The 25,931-nt window shown below is 45.8% G+C and overlaps 2 protein-coding genes across 5 annotated transcripts in view; one reads left to right on the forward strand and one right to left on the reverse strand.

The window, feature by feature from the left end:
* LOC146036113 (calpain-1 catalytic subunit-like) overlaps nucleotides 1–22,281 on the reverse strand; it is a 100,000-nt gene extending 77,719 nt beyond the window's left edge. For 2 of the 4 annotated variants that reach the window (XM_083159937.1, XM_083159938.1), the window contains exon 1: nucleotides 854–1,075. The gene's annotated coding sequence lies outside the window, so the exon portion shown is untranslated. Of the gene's footprint in view, nucleotides 1–853; nucleotides 1,076–22,070 lie in introns of those variants that run through there. The other 2 variants (XM_083159939.1, XM_083159936.1) reach the window with 2 other exon arrangements.
* Nucleotides 884–25,919, forward strand: LOC146036115 (inositol-tetrakisphosphate 1-kinase-like). The gene is made up of 10 exons (XM_083159940.1): nucleotides 884–1,150; nucleotides 3,647–3,671; nucleotides 4,447–4,569; nucleotides 10,261–10,378; nucleotides 11,426–11,518; nucleotides 15,802–15,842; nucleotides 21,158–21,323; nucleotides 22,160–22,227; nucleotides 23,964–24,123; nucleotides 25,394–25,919. The coding sequence occupies exons 1-10, from the start codon at nucleotides 1,056–1,058 to the stop codon at nucleotides 25,609–25,611; spliced, it is 1,107 nt and encodes a 368-aa protein (XP_083016066.1). The 5' UTR covers nucleotides 884–1,055; the 3' UTR covers nucleotides 25,612–25,919.
* Nucleotides 25,920–25,931: the final 12 nt, after the last annotated feature.

Raw genomic sequence — 25,931 nt, forward strand, 5'->3', positions numbered from 1 at the left:
GCGATTAGACTATAGCCTGCATATGCGTATGGATCACAGCGCGCATGCGCAAGGCTAAAACCCTGCCTGTGAAGCCGGAGTTTGGCGGTGGTAACCGCCCATGTCAGGGATAACGCCGCTGTGCCCGGGTGTTTTCGTGGAAGATCTGCGACTAGAGAGGCCAATCTCGGGGCATTTTTTTCCAATCCCGGGTTTCGGGATTGAAAATGCTCAATCCCGGGATTGTCCTCCTGGGATCCTGGGATCGGCGTGCGCAGCCCAATCTAATCCCGACATCCCAGGATTGGAAACTACAATCCCGGGATTGAAATCTCGGCTATCCTGCCGATCCCGGGATTGGCCACGTTACGTGTCACGTCAACTCCGGCCCCTATCTGACAGCTTCTTTCTCAGCCAGACGCAGATTTTTTTTCCACAAGGGTTGTGCTTGTGTCAGCCTACCGACCAAGTCGACCTTAGTAATGTCGACCTATTTCAGGTGTCGACCTTAGCCATATCGGCCTTCAGCGTTTGACCTATTGCATGTTGACCTTTTTAGGGTCGACCGAGTGACCGTATCCCCTTGCAAGCTATAGCATATGTTTCAGTGACTTACTTGTTATATTAAGTACAGCTAATGCCATTATCACACACATCATACATTACATACAACATTACATATGTACATACACATTACATACAACATTACATATGTACATACACATTACATACAGCATTACATATGTACATAGTTACATACACAGTACATACAACAGGCCTCCTGGCCCATCTCAGTTCATTACCCCCTAGCTCAGCCCTGCCTGTGGCTGTCACCACAAGGAGTGTCACACACAATATCCCTGGTTACAGTTACCTAATCAATATTTATGGCAATCAGCTGATACCGCCCAAAGTGTGTGCATTGTGCCCAGCTCCAGCCCTCGTCATCCACTGCGAGAACCATCCTGCTCAGGGCAGGCGGAATGATGATGGGGGGTCAAAGGTGACTGGAGCTGGCTGGTGCTAACTGAGCAGACTGGTTTCCAGTGTAGGGACTGGTAGCAGGCGCAGTGATCATGCCGGCTCTGCAGACCAGGAAGAGGATTGGCGTCTGTTTGAATGAGAAAAAGAAAAGGAAACTTAATTTCCATATATTTGAGGATCTATGCAGGTAAATATATCTCATTACAGGTGTATGGCACTCGCAGGTTATTCCTATATGTACAGGCGGATAGTGTATCCATGAGTGTGATTGTATAATACATTGTATGAGGTAGTTTATAGTTATACAAGCCTGCTACCTGTATGTATGTTTCCGTGTAACACAGTATATATATATATACTGTATATGTATAGTATTACTGTACATACTGTACATATGACTGTACGACTGTCTATATATAGCTTTATTGTTCACTGTATATGGCATTACTAGTAAGCCCGCTCGAAGCAAAAGCTTCGAAAGCTAGTCTGCTACCTTGTGCCTCTGTGTTTGTGCATAAGTGGCAATGTTTCTGAGACGCACGGACACTAGACATATATGGATGATTATACATGTGTCTGCTCTGTATTAGACGGTGCAGTATATATAGTAGTACTGTACCTCTATGTGTTATGGTATTACACAGTATACATTATATTACTGTACATGTGTTTGATTGTATGACACAGTGCATATAGTAGTACTGTACCTCTATGTGTTACGGTATATGTGTTATGGTATTACACAGTATACATTATATTACTGTACATGTGTGTGACTTTATGACACAGTAGTACTGTACCTCTGTGTTTCAGTAATACACAATATACATTATATTACTGTACATGCGTGTGACTGTATGAAACAGTGTATATAGTAGTATTGTACCTTTATGTGTTACGGTATTACACAGTATACATTATATTACTATACATGTGTATGACACAGTGTATATAGTGGTACTGTTCTTCTGTGTTTCAGTATTAGACAGTATACATCATATTACTGTACATGTGTTACTGTATGACAGTGCATATATTAGTACTGTACATATATGTGTTTCAGTATCACACAGTATACATTATATTACATACATGTGTGTGACTGTATGACACAGTGCATATATTAGTACTGTACATATATGTGTTTCGGTATCACACAGTATACATTATATTACTGTACATGTGTGTGATGTATGACAGTATATATAGTAGTACTGTACCTTTATGTGTTTTGGAATCACAAAGTATCTCTTATATATTTAGCCAGATCTGTCACTCATCCCCGTGTGTATAACATTCCCGCCCAGTGTTATACACAACCCCCCCCCCTAGGGAAAAGACCAGTGTTATACACACCACCACCCCCTTGATATCACCTCCCCCAACCCAGCCAGGGCTATAGTACACTCCCACCATCCACCATGGTGTAGGTGAGGGACCCCCCTCCCGCGATCCACGCCCCCATGCCATCAATGAAGGGAAACCATCTGGTTCTCCCCCATCGATGGAAAAAGTATTCGACATTGGCCATAAACCATTGATGATTTCAAATCATCGATGGTCGATTGCCATCCCTAGGCAGAGATGGTAAAGGCATGAGGCAGGGGTCGGAGGAGCAGCCTCAGGACTAGCTTATGCAGTGGAAGGATACATTTTACTGAAGCCCTAAGCCACAAGCTGAAGTCTTTTTAGTCACTAATTTCCCATTTGTTCTTATGTGTCTATCTTTTCAATCTAATCTAAACTTCTCTATTGATTCCCAATAGTGTTTCTTTGCTTAATAAATAATTTATTCTTCCTATCATGTATTACGTATCAGTGCTGTATAGAGACTTTAATCGTGTAAAGTAATACGAATGTTCATCTGTGAAGACAAACACCCAGGGCCGGCACCACCACTAAGCAGATTTAGGCATTTGCCTTGGGCGCCGGCCACTGGAGGGTGGCACTTTGTATGAAAGCTGCAGCTGCTGCACCGACTGCCTCCCAACCACTCCCCCTCCCTTACAATCGGGGTGGGACGGTCACACCCCTGCCCCCTGTGGAGCCAGGCGATCGGTGTCAGCACATCCCCCCCCCAGGTCGGAGCGGGTGAGCGGTGGGAGAGGGGAAGCGGAGGGGGACGGGCGCATGGTGGGGTCGCCTGACAGGGCTTGCACCGACCCTGCAAACACCTAGGTGGAGGCAGTGCGGGGGTCATACACAGCAATGTGGCCAGATCCTGCAGAACAGGATCCAGACAATGCCAGCCAGAATCCTAATGTTACATAGGGGCCCAATTCAATATTTGTGGCTAAATCCGGTTAGCCGGCTCCTTGTGGCGCAGTGGGACCCGCTGAATGTGTGACATTAGCCTTAGAGAATGATAAGAGGTTGTGCAGCCTGCAGCCAGTTTGTGGAAACCATCAGGGGTGGAGGCTCCTAAAGCACAACAACATTGGGTGATTCCCCCCTAACATCACCACCACCCCCCCCCCCCTCACCTTGATTGAATACCCCCCTATGTGTTTCTTTGTGTTTACAATAGTCCTTTTCGTTGAGGATATTAGAATTCCACTAAGTGCATAATGGAATAGACAGCATTATTTAACTTATGTGTACTGTATAGCCGTTATTTCCAATTGCAGAGAATGTTTATGTTAATTTGAGGTTAATTCTTTGGTTCCTTGTGTTTGTTTTCTAGGAATCACGGCTATGATGTGACAGAGGTAAGTCCGGGTATTTCCTACTCTCTTTATGAGGTTTCTGTGACGTCTAGGCCTCCTCTGTCCTCGGTGCCAGGGTCATGCATTTACTCATGGGTGTGACTAAAACCTAGACAGAGATAAATGATGACTGTCAAATTCTAATGACGGATAGCTGAGAGATGTTTACAAGAGATGATATTGCCGTTCTACTGATAAACTGCTCATTGTCTTTCTTAGGAATGAGAGTCCTCCACGCTCAATATATAATGTGATTTTTCCAATAGGCTTAAACACAGAGTTTCTGATGGATCTAAAGGAATCTTGCAACCCACATAACATACTACTATGGGTCTTTGTGGCTTAGTGGTCTTGAATTCCACTTATCCCATCTCTCTAGAAGAAGGATCGTTGGATTACATCTACCACCGGTCCATTACTGGCCACACACTTCACGATACATTTGAATAGTATCACAGACATCTGATCTGATTGACCACACACATGTTAGGGGTGAGGGTGCGTGTAGTGTGGTCTACATTCTTCGGTTTGATCGGATTTCAAACACCAAACACCAGATTTCTTTAAAAGCTAGAAGACCACATTTACCCTACCATTACTCGGTCAGTTCATGATGGCAAAGACTTGCTTATATTATACCCAGTCAATCTGGATTTCCAACCAGATGTGACAAATCCATCTGGGTTTTTGTGGTTTAGGATGGGTTCCCTCAGTTTTAATCTACTCCTTCCATACTACAAGTTCCTCCTGGACTTAAACGATGTAATTTCTTCTTCAGATTGACCTCACTAAATGTCTCAATAGCCAGGGACCATTTGATGTGATCATCCACAAGTTGTCAGACCTCTTGGTCGAAGCTGGTCAAGACCTGACTTCCCACCACCTCGTCCAAAAGCTTCAGGTACAGTAACACAAATAAATCTGGAGAACTTGTGCTACTGTAGTAAAATCTTTATAACCCACTCTAAGCCTAAAAAAAACATGGTTGGATCTGGCCAAGGACTTTTAGAACCCTTTAAATTTAATTAGTAATATAATCTATACAGTATGTTTTACATATTTAGCATCTACTTGTCCTACATTAATACCCCTTTCACATCGCAAATGCTGGGTCGCACCCGGGATGTGGACATGGGTCCGTCTCAGGAGCGACATGGCATTTGCGATAATAATCCCCCACAGCGACCCGGCACTGACGTCAGAAAGGGGGTGGGACGGAGCGGTGGCGCATCATCGGGGGGTGGGGGAGGAGGAGGTAGCACTTGGTGAAGGCCTTGGTGCTGACACTGCCTCCTCTCTATAATGTGAATGTGGCCCAGGTCGCTCGACCCAAGTTAGGTTGTGGGACCCAGGGTTTCTTAAATTGCCCTTTCACACAGCCCAGAGACCCGGGTCGGACCCAGGTTATTTGTGCGGTGTGAAAAGGGTATATATATACATTTGTGCCGAAAATGTGGAGAATGCCTAAATTTGCCGGTAGTCCCTATTTTACAGTATCATACTGCACAGCATATATTAGGGTACAGTAGTTGTAGTCCAAGTGGGCTAAAGGTCCTTTCATGCCCAGGGGGAGGAGCAAGTCCGGAGGCCTTGCAGGGTCACTATCCACGCCACCATTGGTTGCCTGTAGTAACCAGGTGGTGAGTGCAGCGAGCCACAGTGCCCATTCAGGCTACTTCTTCCGCCCTTGCTCCTCCCCCTGTCCTGCTCTGTCATGTGACAGATCCTTTAGCCCACTTGGAAATAGACCTCACCACATAATTAGCACAGCAACACAGCAGAGGGAGATGCAGCAGTGGGAGAAGGGGTCATATACTTCTTGCACAGTGAGTCAGGGGAATGCCGTCCATTCATCAGACACACTCCACTTCCTTTCATTCTTTCTATGTATATCTCAGTGGTGTGTACGTTACTAATTACTGTTAATGTGTAAATATTGAATTTGAACATAAATGTGTAATAGATGTTAAAGTTCACCTATTGCGTACACACCTTTACTTGAGGTGGGACATAAGGCAAGGCACAGGTACTCACAGCAGAGAGCTTTGTCAGAAATATAGAAACTGGAACCAATGAATGAAATACAGACGCATGATTGACATATGCATAAAGGGGTTGCAACATTTTATGGTACAAAATCTAAGTGGATAGAAAACTCTGAAGGCAAGGACTTATTTATCATTGGGGCAATGAGCCCCCCAAATTATCATTATTTAATGACACATATTATACTGATAAAGAATGAATTTTGTGAGACTGTATATTGATATCATATCAGGACATGGCTGCAATAAGTAGCTGTTCCAGGGAATTATAAGAACTGTTCTTTCCTGTTGTCAAACAATTTTCTCCCTTCTTCTTCTTCTGACCCTTTTCTGTATATATGTTATCTGCTGCTTTTGCCTAGTGTTATCTGTTTCTCTTGTCTATTTTTATCTGCTGTTCTTGTTTAGTTTTATCTGCTGTTCGCGTTGTTTACATTCTTGTTTGACTAGTGTTACAGGATGTTATTGTTTACTGACTGCTGCCTGCTGCTCTTGTTTATCTATGTGTGCTTGCACTCATTTGTCTGCTGTTGCTTGCTGCTTTTTGCCTAGTGTTGCCTGATGTTCTTGTTTTTCTAGTCTTCCGTTCCATTTTGTTTATGTAGTGTTGCTGTTTGTTCTTGTTTGTCTAGTGTAGCCTGTGGCTCTTGTTTGTAAATTTTTTTCTTCTTCTCTTGTTTGTCTTGAAATAAACCACAGCCTGCTGCTCTTGTTTGTTTAGTGTTGCATGCCGTTATTGTTTGCATAGTGTTACATACTGTTATGCTGCTTTCACATTGCCTAAACGTTTGAGACCCGGTATTTTGAAACGGTATTTAAAATGGTATATTACCGTTTTAAACTCCTTTCACACTGCACATAAATACTGGGTCTCAAGCAGGTTTGCAGTGTGAAAGCAGGACAGACAGTAGCTATAAGACAGCTTAGTGCATATGTAATGAGCCGCTCATTACATATGTGCATATGTAATGAGATTAGTGCAAATGTAATGAGCTGCTCGTTACATATGCACTGCACTCATTACATATGCGCATATGTAATGAGTGGCTCATTACATATGCACTGCGCTCTCATAGCTACTGCCTGAGTCCTATATACCGGTTCAGAGCCGTTCACACTGCATAAAAGCTCTGAACAGTGTAGGACTCTGCTTTTTACCCGTTTGCAAATGCCGGTTATTTGTAACCGGTAAATGCAGACTGGTGCTTTCACACTGCAGCTCTAACCGTTTTAAAATGCTAAAAAAATCGGCAATATACCGGTTAAGAGCTGCAGTGTGAAAGGGGTATTATTGTATGTCTAGTGTTGGCTGCTGCTCATTTTTCTAGTGTTGCATGCTGTTATTGTTGTTTAGCCCCCCCATCCACTACGCAGACATATCTGAAACTACAAATCTCTTCAGATTTCCCTTGAACTACTTGGACTAATTTTTCACCCTATTCACGTCAGATACATCTGATCAGACCTATGACAAACTGACAGCTTCAGATGAATCTTTGGTGACGCACCACATATTTTTTGTCAAATGGATCAGAAACTAAAGGCCCCCTTCACTATGCGATTTGGGCACGATGTAGATGAATCCCGGCCCAAATCGCAAATGTAGACATCCACCTGATGCGCATCGGATCGAAGTCGGTAGGTTGGAGCGGCTGATCATAAGATTTGTTGAACCTTATGTGGAGCCAGGCAGGTGACGGCAGCTGGCAGAGGGAGCAGGGGGGGGGGGGGGGCATAGGGAACCAGGGAGCCTGGCAGAGCAGCTCAAGCACTTTAAAAAAAAAAATTCAAATGAATATGCAACCATTGATTGGCTGAGACCACTCTCAGCAAATCAGCGATTGGTTGAGAGGTTTCAGACAATCAGTGACTGCAGTGGATTCATTTGTATGGGCTCTTTATTTATTTAAGTGCTAGCGTGCTGTGGCTTCCCCTGCCCGGGTCCCTGGTTCCCCGTGCCGCCCCCCCCCCCCCCGCTCCTTCTGCCCGGCTGCCGTCCCCCGCACCCTGGTCCCCTCGCCGGTGTCCGCTGTCCCCCTGCCTGCAGCTCCCCGGGAGTTGCATATCATAAATTGCATGCGGTTTATCACATGCAAAACTTGGCACATGAAGTGCCTAATCACATGTGACCCCTCCCGGGGAGCTGCTTGGACAATCAGGTCCGACTTGTCCTTATGGGCCTTAAGTTGCACATTTGATATGAGGGAGCACAGATTTGACCTTTTTTAGTCAGATCGGTCTGTAAAGGCCCCCATACACTAGCCGATTTTGGTCAGATTTCAGCCAGATCAGTCGGATCTGGCCGAAATCGGACCAAAATCGTCTAGTTTTGATGTCCCCTCAGATCCGATGCGCGGTCCCGTGCGCATCGGATCTGCGTCGGGTGGTCGGACCTGCTGCACGTCCGACCACCCGACTTGGAACCTAGTGGGGCGGCGAGGCGGTAGAGGGAGCAGGGGGGGCTGGGGACGCTGCGGGGGACACAGGCGGCATAGAGCCGGGCAGGGGGAGCCGGCGGGAGCTGTCAGTATTGAATAAAAAAAAAAAAAGCCCATACAATGCATGGGCGGCCTGTGATTGGCTGAGCGCACTCTCAGCCAGTCAGCAATTGGCTGAGAGAGCGCTCAGCCAATCACAGGCTGCCCATTCATTGTATAGGCTTTTTTTTTCTAGCACTGACAGCTGCTCCCGCCGGCTCCCCCTGCCCGGCTCTATGCCGCCTGTGTCCCCCGCAGCGTCCCCAGCCCCCCGTGCTCCCTCTACCGCCTCGCCGCACAGACGCTGTCCCCCGCACCGTCCCCAGCAGCGGGGGACACAGACGTGTCCCCCGCAGCGTCCCCAGCCCCCCCTGCTCCCACCAGCTCCCACCTCTGTAGCCCCCCCCCCCCCCCTGCTCCCCGGGTTTTTTACATGTGATAAATCGAGACGATTTATCACATGTAAAAAATGGCACATCAAGTGCCAATCTAATCAAGCTCCCCCGGGGAGCAGCCGGGGAAGCTCAGGGGGAAGTCGGGGGCGACTTGTCCTAAGGACAAGTCGCCCTAGTGTATGGGGGCCTTAAGATCCATTTTAATCTGATGAAAACAGGCCAAATCTGACTAGTGGATGGGGGCCTTTATTGTTTGTCTACTGTTGCCTGCTGCTCTTGTTTGTCTAGTGTTGCTTGCTGTTATTGCTTGTTTAGTGTTGCCTGTTGTGTTTGGTTGTCTAGTGTTCCTGCTGAGTTTGATTGTCTAGAGTTGCATGTTGTTATCATTTGTCTAGTGTTGCCTAATGCTTGTTTGTCTTGTGTTGCATGCTGTTATTGTTTGTCTAGTATAGCATTCTGTTATTGTTTGCTTACTGTTGCCTGCTGCTCTTGTTTGTCTAGTGTTGCATGCTGCTCTTGTTTGTCTAGTGTTGCATGCTGTTATTGTTTGTCTTGTGTTGCATGCTGTTATTGTTTGTCCAGTATTGTATGCTGTTATTGTTTACCTACTGTTGCCTGCTGCTCTTGTTTGTCTAGTGTTGAATGCTGTTATTGTTTGTCTACTGCTGCATTCTGTTATCATTTGTCTAGTGTTTCATTTGTATGGGCTCTTTATTTATTTAAGTGCTGGCGTGCTGTGGCTTCCCCTGCCCGGGTCCCTGGTTTCCTGTGCCACCCCCCCCCCCCCCCCTGCTCCTTCTGCCCGGCTGCCCTCCCCCGCTCCCTGGTCCCCTCGCCGGTGTCTTGTTTGTCTAGTGTTGCATGTTGTTATTGTTTGTCTACTGTTGCATACTGTTATCATTTGTCTAGTGTTGTCTAATGCTCTTGTTTGTCTAGTGTTGCATGTTGTTATTGTTTGTCTACTGTTGGATACTGTTATCATTTGTCTAGTGTTGCCTAATGCTCTTGTTTGTCTAGTGTTGCATGTTGTTATTGTTTGTCTACTGTTGGATACTGTTATCATTTGTCTAGTGTTGCATGCTCTGCATGTTTGCCCAATGATGCAGTATGGTGCATCTAGTGAGGCCTGTTATCTTTTAATAGTATTTCTTGCTGTAACAACTGCTAATTTTTTTTGTCCAGTTGCCTAAGTTTACCCTTTCTAGTGATACATCTTGCTATTACTTATATAAAAATGCTTGTTTGCTCTTACTTATATTGTGTTTCATTGTTCTTACATAATCTAGTAATGCCTCCTGCCCTTACTTGCCTTGTTGACTTGTAATGCCTGCCATTGTTGCTTATTTAGTATTGCCTGCTGGTCTTACTTGCCAAGTGATGCCAGCAATCTTTACTCATCTAGTAATGCCTTCTACCCTTGTCTATTGATGCATACTATCTATAATCAAATACTGTTGCCTGCTCCTCCTCCTTGCCTTGTGATGCCTGCTATTGTTACTAATCTAGTAATGCCTGCTGCCCTTCTTTACATAGTGAGCCAGCTAGTCTTACTCGTCTAGTTATGCCTTCTACCCTTACTTGTCTAGTGTTGCTTCTCTAGTAACAGCCGCTGCCTTATCTCACCTATAATATGGAGAGGTCCTTTGCAGTACCAATTATTGTTTGGGTTCCATAGGTCTATCTGGACACTAACCCCTTTACCATCATGTTGGATCCCTTACCTGCTGTTCATACACTGCTTGACCGCTTCCAATCCTACCACCTTCTACGCAGCCTGGAGACCCACAACCAAGGTCAGGAGAACAGTTACAATCGCAGCTGCTAATATTTGAGATATTGTGGCCGATTCAGAATTCGGCCACCGGGCGATAATCATTAAAGTGCGCATGCGTATGGCCTGCAACGCGCATGCGCGAGTACCAGCTGCGAACTGGGTTCTGCTAAAATTTCTCATCACAGACCCTTCGCATAATGATTGACAGGAAGTGGACTTGTGCGGGTTGGAACCAGCCGTTGTAAGGAAGCGCCATGATAAATGGTGGGCGTCCCAGCAAAACTGCAGGCATGCTTAAGCCTACTAGGGGAAGGTGTTTGATGTCAACAGCAGGCCAGATGTGCCTGTTTTTATCCCAGCAACGATTAAGTCCTAGGCTACACGGCAGCTGCGTAGACCAAAGACCAGTGGAAAAATCAGTCGATGGTGAGCAAAATGCTAACCAATTCAGATGCAAGATGCGAATTGATGTGCATCCGTTCACATCCATTCGCAAACCGAGCAAATCCCTTGCGTGACCGAGGCTAACATGATTTCTGGGAGGCCCAATTCGTACCTGTGCGAACAGTTCTGAATAAGGCCCTTGAGCCAATACCAAATGAATCCACATCTCTTTAATTCATGTTCAAACAGAAAAAAATGACTTTTTACACGTTCTTAGAATTAAACGACAAGTTTATGGTGTAAATTTGTTAAAAAGAGTTTTGCGATTTTTCTCCTTTTTTTTTTGCGATATCGGTGTCCAAAGCCAAAACTGAAACCAGTATTTTTTTTATTAGCATTTGCAATTCAACTAACCAATTATAAGTGATCTGACTACATTTCTGTTTGCTAGTCGATGCAATGCCCCATAGCTGGCCAACACCCATTCTAATCCGTGTGACATTGTCCTTGCTGATCTCTTACATCATGGCATCTGTGTGGCTACCCAAGATGGCAGGTTTGTAGCACAATTCTTCATGCCAGCTTGGTGAGCCGGGGCAGCAGTGCAAGGCGGCAGTTATATGAATGAACCCAGGCATGATAATAATGAATCGCTAATTGTCTTACCTTTTGTGTCCTGCAGGGGTCAGTGTGTTCTCCCCACCATGTGTGGAGCTGAAGACCAAACGTAGCAATGTGGAATCACTGGTCAGAGCCCATCTCACCTTCCCCATCAGTAAGGATATCTACTAACACACTAACGTAATAATATGTGTACATGTATGAGTGTGCTGTCTGTTTCTGACCTAGAACAGCGGTTCCCAACCTGGGGTACTCTGCAGACCAGTTGGGAATACTGGAAATATATTGGTAATGGCGGGAGAAGAAGTCTACCAATGGCGGAAGAAGTCTCCCGTTGCCTGTGCCTTCAGCACAGATGGTTTAATTAGAATCCCTCAAATACTAATTAAGTCACCTGTGCTCAAGCCTGGATATCTACAAAACCTGCACTGTTGGTGTGCCTTGAGGACCGTGATTGGGAATGCCTGGAATAGACGCTGTGCAAATGCGTTCAGCGTTGATTCTTTCAGCCTGGGGGGGACTCCCAACTGCTCCCCCCCACAGCGGGACACTGCCGGCCCGGGCAGGTGGCGGGACCCATCCAAAAAAGCGGGACAGTCCTGCGAAAAACGGGACTGTTGGGAGGTATGCATATGCATATGCAGTACTGAGAAAAAGTTTTAGGCAGAAAACATACTGCAAAGTAAGAATACTTTCACAAATAGAAGGGTGAATAGTTATTGTCAACAAATTGCAAAGTTAATGAAAATAAAATTCTAAATTAAATGAATGCTTGATGTGACCACCCTTCAAAACAGCATCAGTTCCTCTAGGAACTTGCACACAGTTTCTGAAGGAACCCGACAGGGAGATTGTTCCAAACATCTTGGAGGACTAACCACAGATCTTCTATGGATGTAGCTTCCTCGAATCCTTCGGTCTCTTTGTGTAATCACAGACAGACTCAATGATGATGAGATTGGGGCTCTGTGGGTCCAAATCTTCACTTCCAGGACTTCTTGTTCTACTTTACACTGAAGATACTTCTTAATGACATTGGCTGTATATTTGGGGTTGTTGTACGGCTTCAGAATAAATTTAAAACCAATCAGACACCTCCCTGATGGAGTTAGATGATGGATAAGCACCTGCCATCATGGAGGACACCATTAATCCAGACCAAATCCCCAACTCCATTTGCTGAAATGCCACCCCAAAGTTGCAAGGAACCTCCACCTTGTTTCACCGTTGCCTGCAGACACTTATCATTGTATCGCTCTCCAGCCCTGCGGTGAACCCTCTGCCTTCTGTTACAGCCAAATAATTCACATTTTGTCCAGACCAAAGCACCTGTTAGTGTTACCATTTGACCGCACCCACACTCCTATGTTTTCCCATAGATGAGTCGCTTGGCCTTGTTTCCACATGGAAGATATGTATTTTGGCTGAAATTCTTTAATGAAGACCTCTTCTGGCCAAAAGAGTAGATAGGTAGATAGGGGTACCTGCATAACTCCCAACTGTCCCAATTTTTGCAGGACAATCACATTTTTGGGGGACTATTCTGCTTACCACCCGGGGGCCTGCAATGTTCTGCAGTGGGGGGGGGCAGTTGGGAGCCCCCCTTGTCAACTTCTGCTCTGCTCATCACAGCATTTATACATGGAGACTGGGGGTGGGGGCATGGCTGGCCATGTATCCCACAGTGATGCAGAATGGGGGGCAATTGTGGCATTGTTGTGAAGCTATGCCCCATTTTCACAAGCCACACCTCCTTTTTTGGGAAGCATGCATGGGTCCCACTGAGGAACTTCTCAAGTTGGGAGATGTGTACCTGGATCCCTTTGTTGTCTGCTAGTTCTGAGCTTCCATGGCCGACCACTGAGTCCTGGTTTCTTTGTGCTTCTTTGAAAAAGCTTGAACAGAACATCTTGAAGCCCAGTCTGCTCTGAAGTCTTTGCCTGCTGGGAGAGACCTTGCTGATGCAGTATAACTACCTTGTGCTGTGATCAGTCATGCCATGGTGAATGTGACATGAACCACCTTTGTAGCAGAGTTTGGCTTTTCATCACCCAGTTTTAGGCCTCCTACACAGCTTTGTCTGTGTCAGTTAATGAGTCAGTTAATGAGTGTGTTTCAACCTACATATGGAAATTATGATCATTATCACCTGATTGGTTAATCATACACCTGACTTTGTACAGGTGTACCTTGTAGACAATGCTGTTTTGAAGGCAAAAGGTGGTTACACCAAATATACATTTGATTTAATCTCTCTTCTGTTCATTCACTTTGCATTGTGTTAATTGATAAAAAATAAACTAATAACACTTCTATTTTTGCACAATATCACACACACACACACACACACACACAGACAGACAGACGTGTACAGTGATCCTCAGAGATGTCCTCTATCCTACAATGTGAGTGTGTACAGTCACCTGTCTGTGGGCACAAGGAGGTGGCAGCTCCCTCCTTGGTAATAACTCCTTATCTCAGATGAGGGGTGGGGAGCTGTATAACACTCATGGAGAGAGTAAAGTCCTAGAGGTGTGTTACTGTGTGTGTGTGTGTGTGTGTGTGTGTGTGTGTGTGTGTGTGTGTGTGTGTGTATGCAGTTAGTCAGCAGGTATTACATCACCTGCTACTGTGGCTGGACTACTGTTGTTTGTGCTCCCAGTTCCCGGCAGGTGCATCTATACAAATCACACATCAGGCAGAACAATGGGGCCCTGAATGCCTCACAATACAATACAAGCAATAAACAGACTCTTTATATTTTCTGTTCTCCGGTTTCTATGCTTATGGGAAACCATTAACAGAATCCATGATAAAGGCCAGAGGGCAACGTACTGTGCAGTGTATCATGTATGCAAAATAATAACAGATCCTATATAATAAAAAGACAATACTGCCCCTCACCTCCATGGTGGATTTCAATTGTTTTACATGCCCGTGGCCTCTAGATGGCTACCAATTCAAGCACTGCTCGGATTGGGCGCACACGGACCCCGGCGCTGACATTACCGGTATGTTGTTCCATCATTTTGATGGGCCGATTACTAGAAGTTAAATATTCCTCAGCGAGAGTTATACCAGGATGCTGATTAAGTGGTTTATTTACTAAGGTGGGAGTTTTATCGAAGATGGGATGTTGCCCATAGCAACCAATTAGATTTTACTTATTTATTTAGGATCATCTAGAAGATAATTGTTGCCTGTAGCAACATCTCATCTTCAACTCCCATCTTAGTAAATAAACTTCTAAGAGAAGAAGCACTATGCATTTATTGCATACCTCCCAACTGTGGAGGTATTCAACCTGGTACTCCGGGCGCCACGAAATGGAGCCCTCCTGGTAAGGGGGTGTGGTCTACCCAAAAGGGGGTGTGGCTTTGTGGGACACCACTCCTGCTAAGCCACGCCCCCATTCCGCCACCTTGGGGTATAGCCAGAGCTTTGTGTTCTGCTGGTCATACCACCTGTCCCCCTGCCTGCCGTGAATAGACACAGTGCGACTTGCATCTGCCCCCCCCCCCCCACCGCAGGACACCACTGGCCCAGTATGGGATGTGGGGCTGTCCCAAAAAAAGGGATGGTCCCTCAAAGATCAGGACAGTTTGGAGGTATGTTTAGAGGTACAAATGCACATAGAAGATAAAAGCCTATACTGGCATGTACTCTACAACTTATATGGTACTGCTTTCCTAGCACGGCGCCCGTCTCATTGATTGTATGCCTTAAGTTTAAGGTACTTAAGGCATACAATCAACGCGATGGACCCCATTTTTTAATCTCATGCATGCATGAGATCCATGAGATAAAAAATCGTGAGCCCCCAATAACCAGCACTATCAACGCCAACCCGAAGCGTGGCGAGCGGCGGTGGTACGCGTCCTCCGACCTTTTCATACCCCCACTATCCACGTCGGCGTGGAGTTGATTTTATATAGTGTGGCGAGCGCAGTGAGCCACCAAGTTTGAAGCGTGGCGAGGGGACGCGGACTACTTTACATGTATTCCGCGTCCGCTCGCCACGCTTCGGGCTCGGTGGCTCGCTGCGCTCGCCACACTATATAAAATCAACTCCACGCCGACGTGGATAGTGGGGGTATGAAAAGGTCGGAGGACGCGTACAGCCGCCCCTTGCTGGCTCGCCACGTTTTGGGTTGGCGTCAATAGTGGGGTGGCGTTAACAATAAAGGGGGGCCATTTCACCCATGAGGGGGGTTAGCAATTAAAATTGGGGTTTTGGGGCCTTTTTACATTGATTCCAATGTAAAAATCTTGTTGATTGCGTCGATTGCATCATCTCATGCATCTTATGCTGCACAAACACATAAGATGCATGAGATGCTTGAGATATCAGCCCCACACATACAATCTAGATCGTGGGCGCCGTGCTAGAAAAGCAGTACCGCTTATATAAATAATCTGCTGTTCTCTCTCTTGCAGTTTGCAAAACTCAAGTGGCCCATGGACCAAGCTCACATGAGGTTTGTATCGGGATTTTTTTTGTATTGTGTTTCGTTTAAAATTTTGCATATAAACAAAGTTATTCAAAGGAAAAACAACACTAACATAATAACAGACAGAATAAATCATGTCCACACCATAAAAGCAATATTTCACCACATTGAAATGTGATCATTTGCTGCTATTACCACCCCCTTGTACTTCTGCAGTTCTTACATGGGTTTCCAGACTTTACCGAACAACTGCGCATGCAAGGGCGTAACTACCATTGGTGCAAGGGGTGCAGGTGCTATGGGGCCCAGAGCTGAAGGGGGCCCATCTTTGCTGTGTAATTAATGTTTTACATACATTTATCACCATCAGTTGCTAATTACGTACATATCGTAGCTCACATGCGCAAGCCCCATTAGCAAAGAAAATAGCATATGAATCTAATAGCAATCCCCTTGCAATTTGACCGACAAAAAGCCGCCGTTTGCGAGTGGTAACCGGACTTTTTGTGGGAGTGTCAGGAAAAAACGCAGGCCTACCCAGGCATTTTCTGGGAGTGTCAGTGACGCCAGCTCTGGCCTCGATCAGCCTGATTCTATCGCACAGTTGTGAAAGGGTCAGTTTCTCATATTTGCACAGACTAAGAGAATCAATAGAGTGATCCATTCACAATTAACTCGCGGACTTGCACAGGGCGGTGGCTATCTACTTGCAGTCATCTGTAAATTCCCAGGTGAGCAATCAGGTCTGAATCAGGCCCAATATCTGGTGCATAACACAATGGGGGAAACTTACTAAAAAAATACGAGTACGGGCGACCGACATCAGCCGTATTCTCTGGGAAATATGACTCGTAAATAGGGCAGATTTACTAATCTGCCCTATTTACGGGATTCGTATTTCCCAATGGTGGACGTATTTTTTCCATTCATATTTGGTGGCCTTATATACATCCGCCAAATATGATTACGAATCAGCAGAATACACGGATCAGTCAGATCCGTCCAGGCTTCAGTGTAAAAAATAGATTAACTAAATGAATAATAAATAAAAATGCCATGTGGTCCCCCTGCCCGTACACAACCAGACCCAGGCTCAAAAAGCCGATCCTGATTCTAGAAATTCATGGGTTCAACCAAATAGGGGGATCCACAGCGGCTGCACAGCATACTGGGATGTAGCCACGCTCAGTGCCAGGCGGTGGCTGCACGTCTAGATAATATACTGGGATGTAGCCACGCTCAGTGCCAGGCGGTGGCTGCACAGCTAGATAATATACTGGGATGTAGCCACGCTCAGTGCCAGGCGGTGGCTGCACAGCTAGATAATATACTGGGATGTAGCCACGCTCAGTGCCAGGTGGTGGCTGCACGTCTAGATAATATACTGGGATGTAGCCACGGTCAGTGCCAGGTGGTGGCTGCACAGCTAGATAATATACTGGGATGTAGCCACGCTCAGTGCCAGGCGGTGGCTGCACAGCTAGATAATATACTGGGATGTAGCCACGCTCAGTACCAGGCGGTGGCTGCACAGCTAGATAATATACTGGGATGTAGCAATGCTCAGTGCCAGGTGGTGGCTGCACAGCTAGATAATATACTTGGATGTAGCCACGCTCAGTGCCAGGTGGTGGCTGCACAGCTAGATAATATACTGGGATGTAGCCATGCTCAGTGCCAGGCGGTGGCTGCACAGCTAGATAATATACTGGGATGTAGCAATGCTCAGTGCCAGGTGGTGGCTGCACAGCTAGATAATATACTGGGATGTAGCCACGCTCAGTGCCAGGCGGTGGCTGCACAGCTAGATAATATACTGGGATGTAGCCATGCTCAGTGCCAGGTGGTGGCTGCACAGCTTGATAATATACTGGGATGTAGCCACGCTCAGTGCCAGGCGGTGGCTGCACAGCTAGATAATATACTGGGATGTAGCCACGCTCAGTACCAGGCGGTGGCTGCACAGCTAGATAATATACTGGGATGTAGCAATGCTCAGTGCCAGGTGGTGGCTGCACAGCTAGATAATACACTGGGATGTTGCTACGCTCAGTACAGGGTGGTGGCTGCACATCTAGATAATACACTGGGATGTATGAAAACTGAATGACAGCATCTGATGTAATGTGTACACTGCCTGTCTGCAAATCAATACCTGTTATGGCATAGGCTTGCTCAGGATGTGCGTACAAAGTGAAATCATTGTCCCAGTGATGTTGGTTATTCCAGGTTATCTTGGTGGTGACTCATCCCAGCTTTGCAGTCAATTAGACGTTAATGGAGTGGAGTTTTTTCTATAGTGTGTAACGTGTGTAACACACACAGCCGTGGTTGCAGATCCTTCCATACATGACCATGTGGGTAACCCTTTGGCCACGGGCAGAGTCTCCGGCACATTTTTTTCTGTGTACAGGATCGCAGGCATATACTTAGACATGCCCCGAATATGGTCACGATATGCCTGCGCCTTTTGCCAATAATCGCTCAACTGTCGGTATTGGGTTGCATGCTTCTCTGAATCAGGCGTATGCTACAGTAATGCAGCATCCTCCATATCTGCGCTGATGTAAGAAAACGATGTTCCAAATGACTGTACTGGAGATGCTGATGCTACAGAGACTCTGTGGTTCTCCTGCCTAGATAATATTGCATACCTCCCATGTCCTCCGGAGTAGGGACACCCACATGCGCGCCGTAGACGCGCCACAATGTTCAGGGGCGTGGCATATACGCGCGACTCCCCGCGCATATAGGTCTGTTTTTGTCACTGTGGGGGCATGCCCAGCAGATGCCCCCAGCCCCTACGGATGCAGGAATAGACGCTGTGCACATGTCTATTCAGGGTGACAGGGGGGGACGACGACTCCCAACTCCCCCCCCCCCCACCACGTTTTTTCCCTAAAAAAACGGGACGTTCCTGCACTAAGCGGGACAGTTGGGAGGTATGATATTGTGCCTGTCAGGGTCCCTATGTTTGCAATGTATAAATCAGTCTGCATATTTTATGTAGAAGGATCGGAAATGTATTGGGGAATCTGGTCTGGTCCACTCAGGGTGGAGGGCCGGGGTGCAGCAGTGGCATAAGTTTGTCCCAGTTGCCTGGTGGCAAAATATATATTGGTGCCCCCCCTCCACAGCCATATGGCAAAACGAGGGCAGTCTAGGCCAGAGTGCAGTTAAGAGCCCGGGGATTTGGGGGTTAGCTTCACAGGCAATGCAGCACAGAGCAGTGTGATGATTCTTAGGCAGGTTAGCATGTGGTGTAGCTGGGCCAATCAGCACCAAAAGGGGAGGCAGCTTATGCAGGGTATTTAGGGTCCAGCTCTGGGGCAGGAACTTCCTCTTGGAATCCGGATCCCCACCCTCCCTTCCCTTCTTTTTTCTTCTTCTCTGGTGCTCATTGCCTTCGGGCTGTCCAAACAATTGGCAAATTTAATTTCAGTTTAAAGAATCGGCGAGAAGGCGCTCTCGACCAGCAGTCGGGTGAGGTGTCAGGTGGTCACCGTGCGGTATTACCCCCCCTTGCCAGGACGGTGGGCGAGTCCCGAATTGAGCGGGGACGGTGGGCACTTCCTTGAGGTGTCCGCGCCCTACCTTAGAGGGGGCGGGGAGCCGTCACGGTGCAGGCTGTACCTTACGTAAGGGGTGTGTTTGTTAGATTGGAGCGATGCAGTCGCTGCCATTGGCATACACCTCTGACTGGTGCTGGTCTCAAGTGCTTTCTTGGCCATCCCTTTGATAGACAAACAAGGGTCATACCACCTAAATAAATAACTTGACCATTTTAAACTTATGCCATGGTTGTCTGAGTCTTATTTTTAGATAAGGTGTCCGCGTGAATTATTTCTAGGTATTAAGGTAAAGGTAAATACACAAGGCAACCAACATAATCCCTTGGGCGCCTTAATGTACACACACACACAGTTGTGCTCATAAGTTTACATACCCTAGCAGAATTTGTGCTTTTCTGGCCATTTGTCAGAGAATATGAATGATAACTCACAAACTTTTCTTTCACTCATGGTTAGTGGTTGGGTGAAGCCATTTATTGTCATACAACTGTGTTTACTCTTTATAAATCATAATGACAACAGAAACTACCCAAATGACCCTGATCAAAAGTTCACACACCCCACTTAATACTGTGTATTGCCACCTTTAACATCAATGACAGTCTTTTGTTTGTAGTGGATGAGGCTCTTTATTTTCTCAGATGGTAAAGCTGCCCCTTCTTCTTGGCAAAAAGCCTCTAGTTCTGTAAATTCTTGGGCTGTCTTGCATGAACTGCACGTTTGAGATCTCCCCAGAGTGTCTCAATGATATTGAGGTCAGGAGACTGAGATGGCCACTCCAGAACCTTCACTATATTTTGCTGTAGCCAATGACAGTTCGACTTGTGTTTTGGATCAGCTTCCAGGCTGATGAGTGCAAATTTTCCTTCAGTATTTTCTGCTAACATGCTGCATTCATCTTGCCATCAATTTTGATCAAGTTTCCAGTGCCTTTGTAGCTCACACATCCCCAAAACATCAGCGATCCACCTCCGTGTTTCACAGTAGGAATGGTGTACCTTTCATCATGTTGACTTCTCTCCAAATGTACAAACGTTTTGGTTGTGGCCAAAAAGTTAAATTTTGGTCTCATCACTCCAAATGACTTTGTTCCAGAAGTTTTGAGGCTTGTGCTGTTGGGAGTATTGTAAGCTGGATGCTTTGTGGCATTTGCGTAGTAATGGCTTTCTTCTGGGGACTTGACCATGCAGCCCATTTTTCTTCAAATGCCTCCTTATTGTGGATCTTGAAACAACCACACCACTTTTTTTTTCCACGAGTCCTGTATTTAGCTGAAGTTATTTGTGGATTTTTCTTTGCATCCTGAACAATTTTCAAAGTTGTGGCTGAAATTTTTGTTGGTCTACCTGACCGTGATTTGGTTTCCACAGAATCCCTAATTTTCCACTTCTTAATTAGTTTGAACACTGCTGATTGGCATTCTCAATTACCTTTTACCACAGATCCTTTGACAATACTTTTGCTTTCCCCATGACTCAAAATCCAGACATGTCAGTGCAGCACTGGATGAAAGATGCAAGGGTCTTTCAGGAGACCAGAAGCTCACTGACCTTTTATAAATTTACACATACTGATTACAAGCAAACAGATCACAGGTGAGAATGTTACCTTTAGTAGCCATTCAAACCCATTTGTGTCAACTTGTGTGCATGTTATGAAGCCAAAATCTCCAGGGTATGTAAATTTATGTAAAGTATTATGAATGGGTTTAATTCAATCATAGGTCACCTTTTCCGTGGCCTCTGTAACCACCGCACTCTTATATTGCAGATGTCGCTGATATTTAATGAGCAGGGCCTAAAGGACGTGTCTCCTCCCTGCCTGCTACAGAGCTTCATTAACCACAGTGCCACGCTCTATAAGGTGTTTGTTGTGGGGTCGCAGCATTTTGTGGTGCAGAGGCCTTCCATACGCAATTTCCCTCTGGGGGAGACAGGTCAGTAACACGTACGTGTGTGTGTTGTCCAGGAGGGACACATTGCTTTGTTTCTGGACTTAATGATTGGCATCACCTGTGTGGGTGCACCTTTCTAATCAATTCACCTGTCTGAAACACCAGCCAATCAACTCCCAACTGTTATATTTCAAACACAGCTGATTGGTTGGTGCGTTATCTCCTTCCACTTTATCTCAACTTTATCTCTAGTTTATCTCTTCCTCAGGCTTAATACATCTGCCCCTATGTCCTCAAAGCATCCTTACAGTTCCTGTTTCCCAGGTCACCCAGCAGGTGCACAGGTGCACTCATTACTGAATCACACATTTGAAAGATCCACAGGTGGAGCACATTATTTCCATCATGGTTCTGAGAAGAGACGTGGAAAACATGAACTGCTTGAAGTCCAAGTTCTAGAGCAGTGTTTCCAAACCTCGGTCTTCAAGGCACACCAACAAGCTAGGTTTTAGTGAGATCCCTGCTTGAGCATAGATGGTTAAATAAAAATAACTAAAGTGCTTATACTAATTACATCACCTGTGCTCAGGTATGGCTATCCTTATAACCTGGACTGTTATGCTGGCTACACACTGGCCGATATATCTGCATCGAAACCAATCGCACAAGTGTATGGGCAGCATAACCTTCACATTGTATTTGTATTATGTCAGCGCTACCAAACGTGACCCTGTACAATCCCCTTTAAACAGCAAAGACAATTCGGCAGAAGAGAGAACCTGTTTTTACCTGTATGCCAGTTACAATGAAGAACGACTTATTATTTTGTCACAAATATTGAAACACTCTTTCAGACCAGACTTATGTTCTATCCCCAGACCAGGCGACAATCTTCTTCAACAGCCACCAAGTTTCCAAAGCAGAATCCTGTTCACACTTGTCACAGGTGAGTTATGAGGTGTTGCCTACTTTTAAAGTCTCCTCTCTGGGAGAAGACTGGAGAGAAGACTGTCAGCAGCACATCGGTAGGCAGGGCCTGATGTTGACATCATCAAGGCGCCCCCCAGTACTGCAAATCCCGCAATTCACGGGTCTTTGAGGAGGGGGCGGGGCTAAATGACGCGATTTGCCCGAAAAGCTGCGAGTTGAGGGAAATTGACGGGGGGGGGGGGGGGGGGGGAGGTAATAAATGGTAATAAATATATATAACATATGTGAGCTTTTATTGCGGGGGGGGGGGTAATAAATGGTAATAAATATATATAACATATGTGAGCTTTTATTGGCGGTAGGGTAATAAATCCCACCTGTCACAGGTGAGTTACCAGGTGAGGTGAATCTGATCACAGCTACCTCAGGTTACTGTGTATCTAATATTAATACAGTCAGGCGATTGTGAGGTGTATAAGTGTGATTACAGCTAATTCCAGTATATGACTATGGGTTATATAAACCTGATCGCAAAACTGCTTTTTTTTCTTCTTCAAAGGGACAAAACCATGCTGAACTGCAGGTGGGGCAGATGTAACATGTGTAGAGAGAGTTAGATTTGGGTGGGGTGTGCTTAAACTGAAATCTAAATTGCAGTGTCAAAAAAACAGCCAATTTTTACTCTGCACAGAAACAAAATAACTCACCCATAATAACTGTCTCTGCGCGTGTTACATCTGCCCCACCTGCAGTGCAACATGGTTTTGTCTATTTGAGAAAAAAAAAAGCAGCTTTACAAACAGGTCTGAATAACCCTCTATAGGAGGTCACTGGTATAAGAACCTGGTTGAAGTTTAGGAAACAGTTGTAGTAAATGGAGTGCATTCTACGGAATGCACTCCAAGTGATTTTAAAGTAACAAATCTTACCTTCCAACTGTCCCGATTTTTGCAAAGGGCAGATATTTTTTTTTTTGGACTATCCCACTGTCCACCATTAGGACAGCGGGTGTCCCGTAGTTGAAGAGGGGCTGTTAAGGCTCCCAGTCTTTTCACGTGATACACAGGGACTCGGGTATGCCAGAAGCTCACAAAGCATTAGGTATACCCTCACTGTGATAAAAACAGAAGGCGGGGCTAACAATTGCAGCATTCCCACAAAGCCACACCCCTTATCTGAGACCATGCCCGCTTTTGGACGGGAGTGGCGAGTAGCAACTGCCAGGTTTACAATGTTAGGACTAAGGAGGTCAATGTAACATAGCAATGAGGATGGCAAGTCAGACGCTTGTTTGCACTGAGAGAAAACTCACCAATAGGAAACAAAAGCAAGAATGCCACTATATAGGTCAGAGGTTCCCAAACACGGTCCTTAAGGGACCCGTGACAGTCCAGGTTTTAAGGATTTCCATGGTTCAGCACAGATGATTAAATCAAATTTGCTGAGATACTAATGAATTCCCCTATGGCCAGTTCTGTTTTGCGCTCACTACTTTCATTGATAATGTATATTGTGAGACATTATGTTTTAATAGCGTTCGACCAAAAACAATGCAGTAAAACATATATAGTATCAGTTCATCTTTGTATAAGCACTGACATCATGGAGCTGCAGGATAAATGTAACCTCTAGGAATTGTGGACAGGGATTGGATCCTCTAATGGAGCCGTTCCTCGGGAAATTCTGAAAACATGGCTTGCTGGCAATGAGCACAGGTGGGCTGATTTTAAGGATGCTCTTCTCTCTTTCCAGGCACCCCTGTCCCCAGAAGGGCTTCCTCCATCGGATGATGTTGTCCGCCAGGTGGTTAAGGGATTGCAGGAGGCACTGGGAATGTCCCTCTTTGGGGTGGATTTAATTGTAGACACACCGTCTGGGCGTTGTGCTGTTATTGACGTTAATGCTTTTCCAGGTATGTCTTAGCGTTGGTCATGACATGTTCCACTGACAGGAGGTTAGAGAACCCCAAACCCATCACAATGAGCTCGGCCTTAGAATAAACCATCACATAGTACTCCGTCCTTACTAGGAAAATAATGGTGCGGAATCGGGTTTGCTGGGAGGTTAATTGGCTGATGACAAATAAAAAATGTAATCCTAACGTACTTTGGGGGTGATTCTGGAGGCGTTCATACAGCGGCCCTGCATATGGGCAAATACACGCATGCACAGAGAGGCAACGTCGGTCCCCGCCACAAAAACGCTGGGGACAGACCACTAATGGGCTTACATTGCTATCCCTTTATACTGGGGTACTCATGAATTACACAGATTCTGTGGCAGTTTAAAACCAGATGAAATACAGGCTTGATGTCAGCCAGCCACAAAACCTGTGTAATTAATGAGTGTCCTGGTTTATAGGAAAGACAATGCATAGCCAGGGGTTAAAGTGAGGGGGAACAGGGTGGAACTGAGTTCCACCACCTCTAATGGCGAGGTGGAACATTTTGATAAATTAATATTAATGGTGCACATCTCTGTAAGGTTTTTCAGAATACAGCAGATGCTATTGGTGAATTAACCATTATAGTTCCCCTTCCCAGACATTTGTTAATGATGGTAATTTATACATCGGTGGTTCTCCAACTCGGGTGTACTGATTAGCAGGTGTACTCATTACTCACTGACTCATTTTAAAAGAGGTTCCCAAGGCACCCTTATAGGTCTAAGTGTTAAGGATAACTGTGATTGAGCACAAATTTTCACCTGTGGCCAAGCAAGTTATCCTTAAAACCTGAACTGTTAAGGCGAGAAGACACTGGATTATCCCCGCTGCTGCCAATATCGGCGGCAGTGGGCGGTTCTGAGTGACGCAATCCCTGCTTATGTCGCTTTTGGGGCATTCCCAGCGCTCCCTGAGCAGCCCCCGGCTCTCCTCACAGCACTGAATAGATGCCATGTGCACGCTTACGGTATCTGTTCAGCGATATCCATCTCCTCTGTAGCGCGGGTCACTATTATATCCTCCCTCTACGCTGACATCGATAGTAAAGTAAGAACAAGGCAGTAAAAAAAAAAAATATCATGAAAAACTCATGTCGACCTGGTCAAATGTCTTCCATTTTAATGTCAACATTTTGACCATGTCGACCTATTGCGTGTCAACCTTTTTACCTCCGGCATGTCAACATTTTAGGGTAGACCTATTGACCGTGGACAATGTAGATTTATTTCTTTTTCAGGATATGAAGGGGTCCCGGAATTTTTCCCAGCGTTGCTTTCTCATGTGGATACAATCCTGCAGAAGGAACCTACCCCCACGTCAGAACGCCCGCCCGATGTCCCCCAGTGCGCGGAGCGCACAATAAAACGGACATCACTGTCGGAGGCGTTTAAGAGACGGATCAGCAGTAAATCTTATTTCACCATGCGTCCCGCCGCCTGGCCGGCTGACCGGTGACATAGATGACGTCCACCACCGTGGATTTATACGTGGTCTATTCATCTCAGCATGGACATCCCTTAGCTTTAATGGGATTACTCTTATTGCACTGGGGTCCAACTACCGGCAGCGGATAACTTAGAAATCTGAGCCTCTACTCAATCAGCCTCCCACCAATACATAGAGAACGTGGACTGGAATTATTACGTTTTTATTCTGTTCTCAAAGCAAGATATGAAAATGATCACAAAGCAGACACTAAAATGACATCTTTGCCCATTGATATATGTACACTTGTAGGTGACACCCAAAGACCCCTATCATCCCCCCCCCCCCCC

Source organism: Crinia signifera, chromosome 9, assembly GCF_055691185.1.
Source record: "Crinia signifera chromosome 9, ASM5569118v1, whole genome shotgun sequence".
In the NCBI taxonomy this organism is placed as follows: Eukaryota; Metazoa; Chordata; class Amphibia; order Anura; family Myobatrachidae; genus Crinia; species Crinia signifera.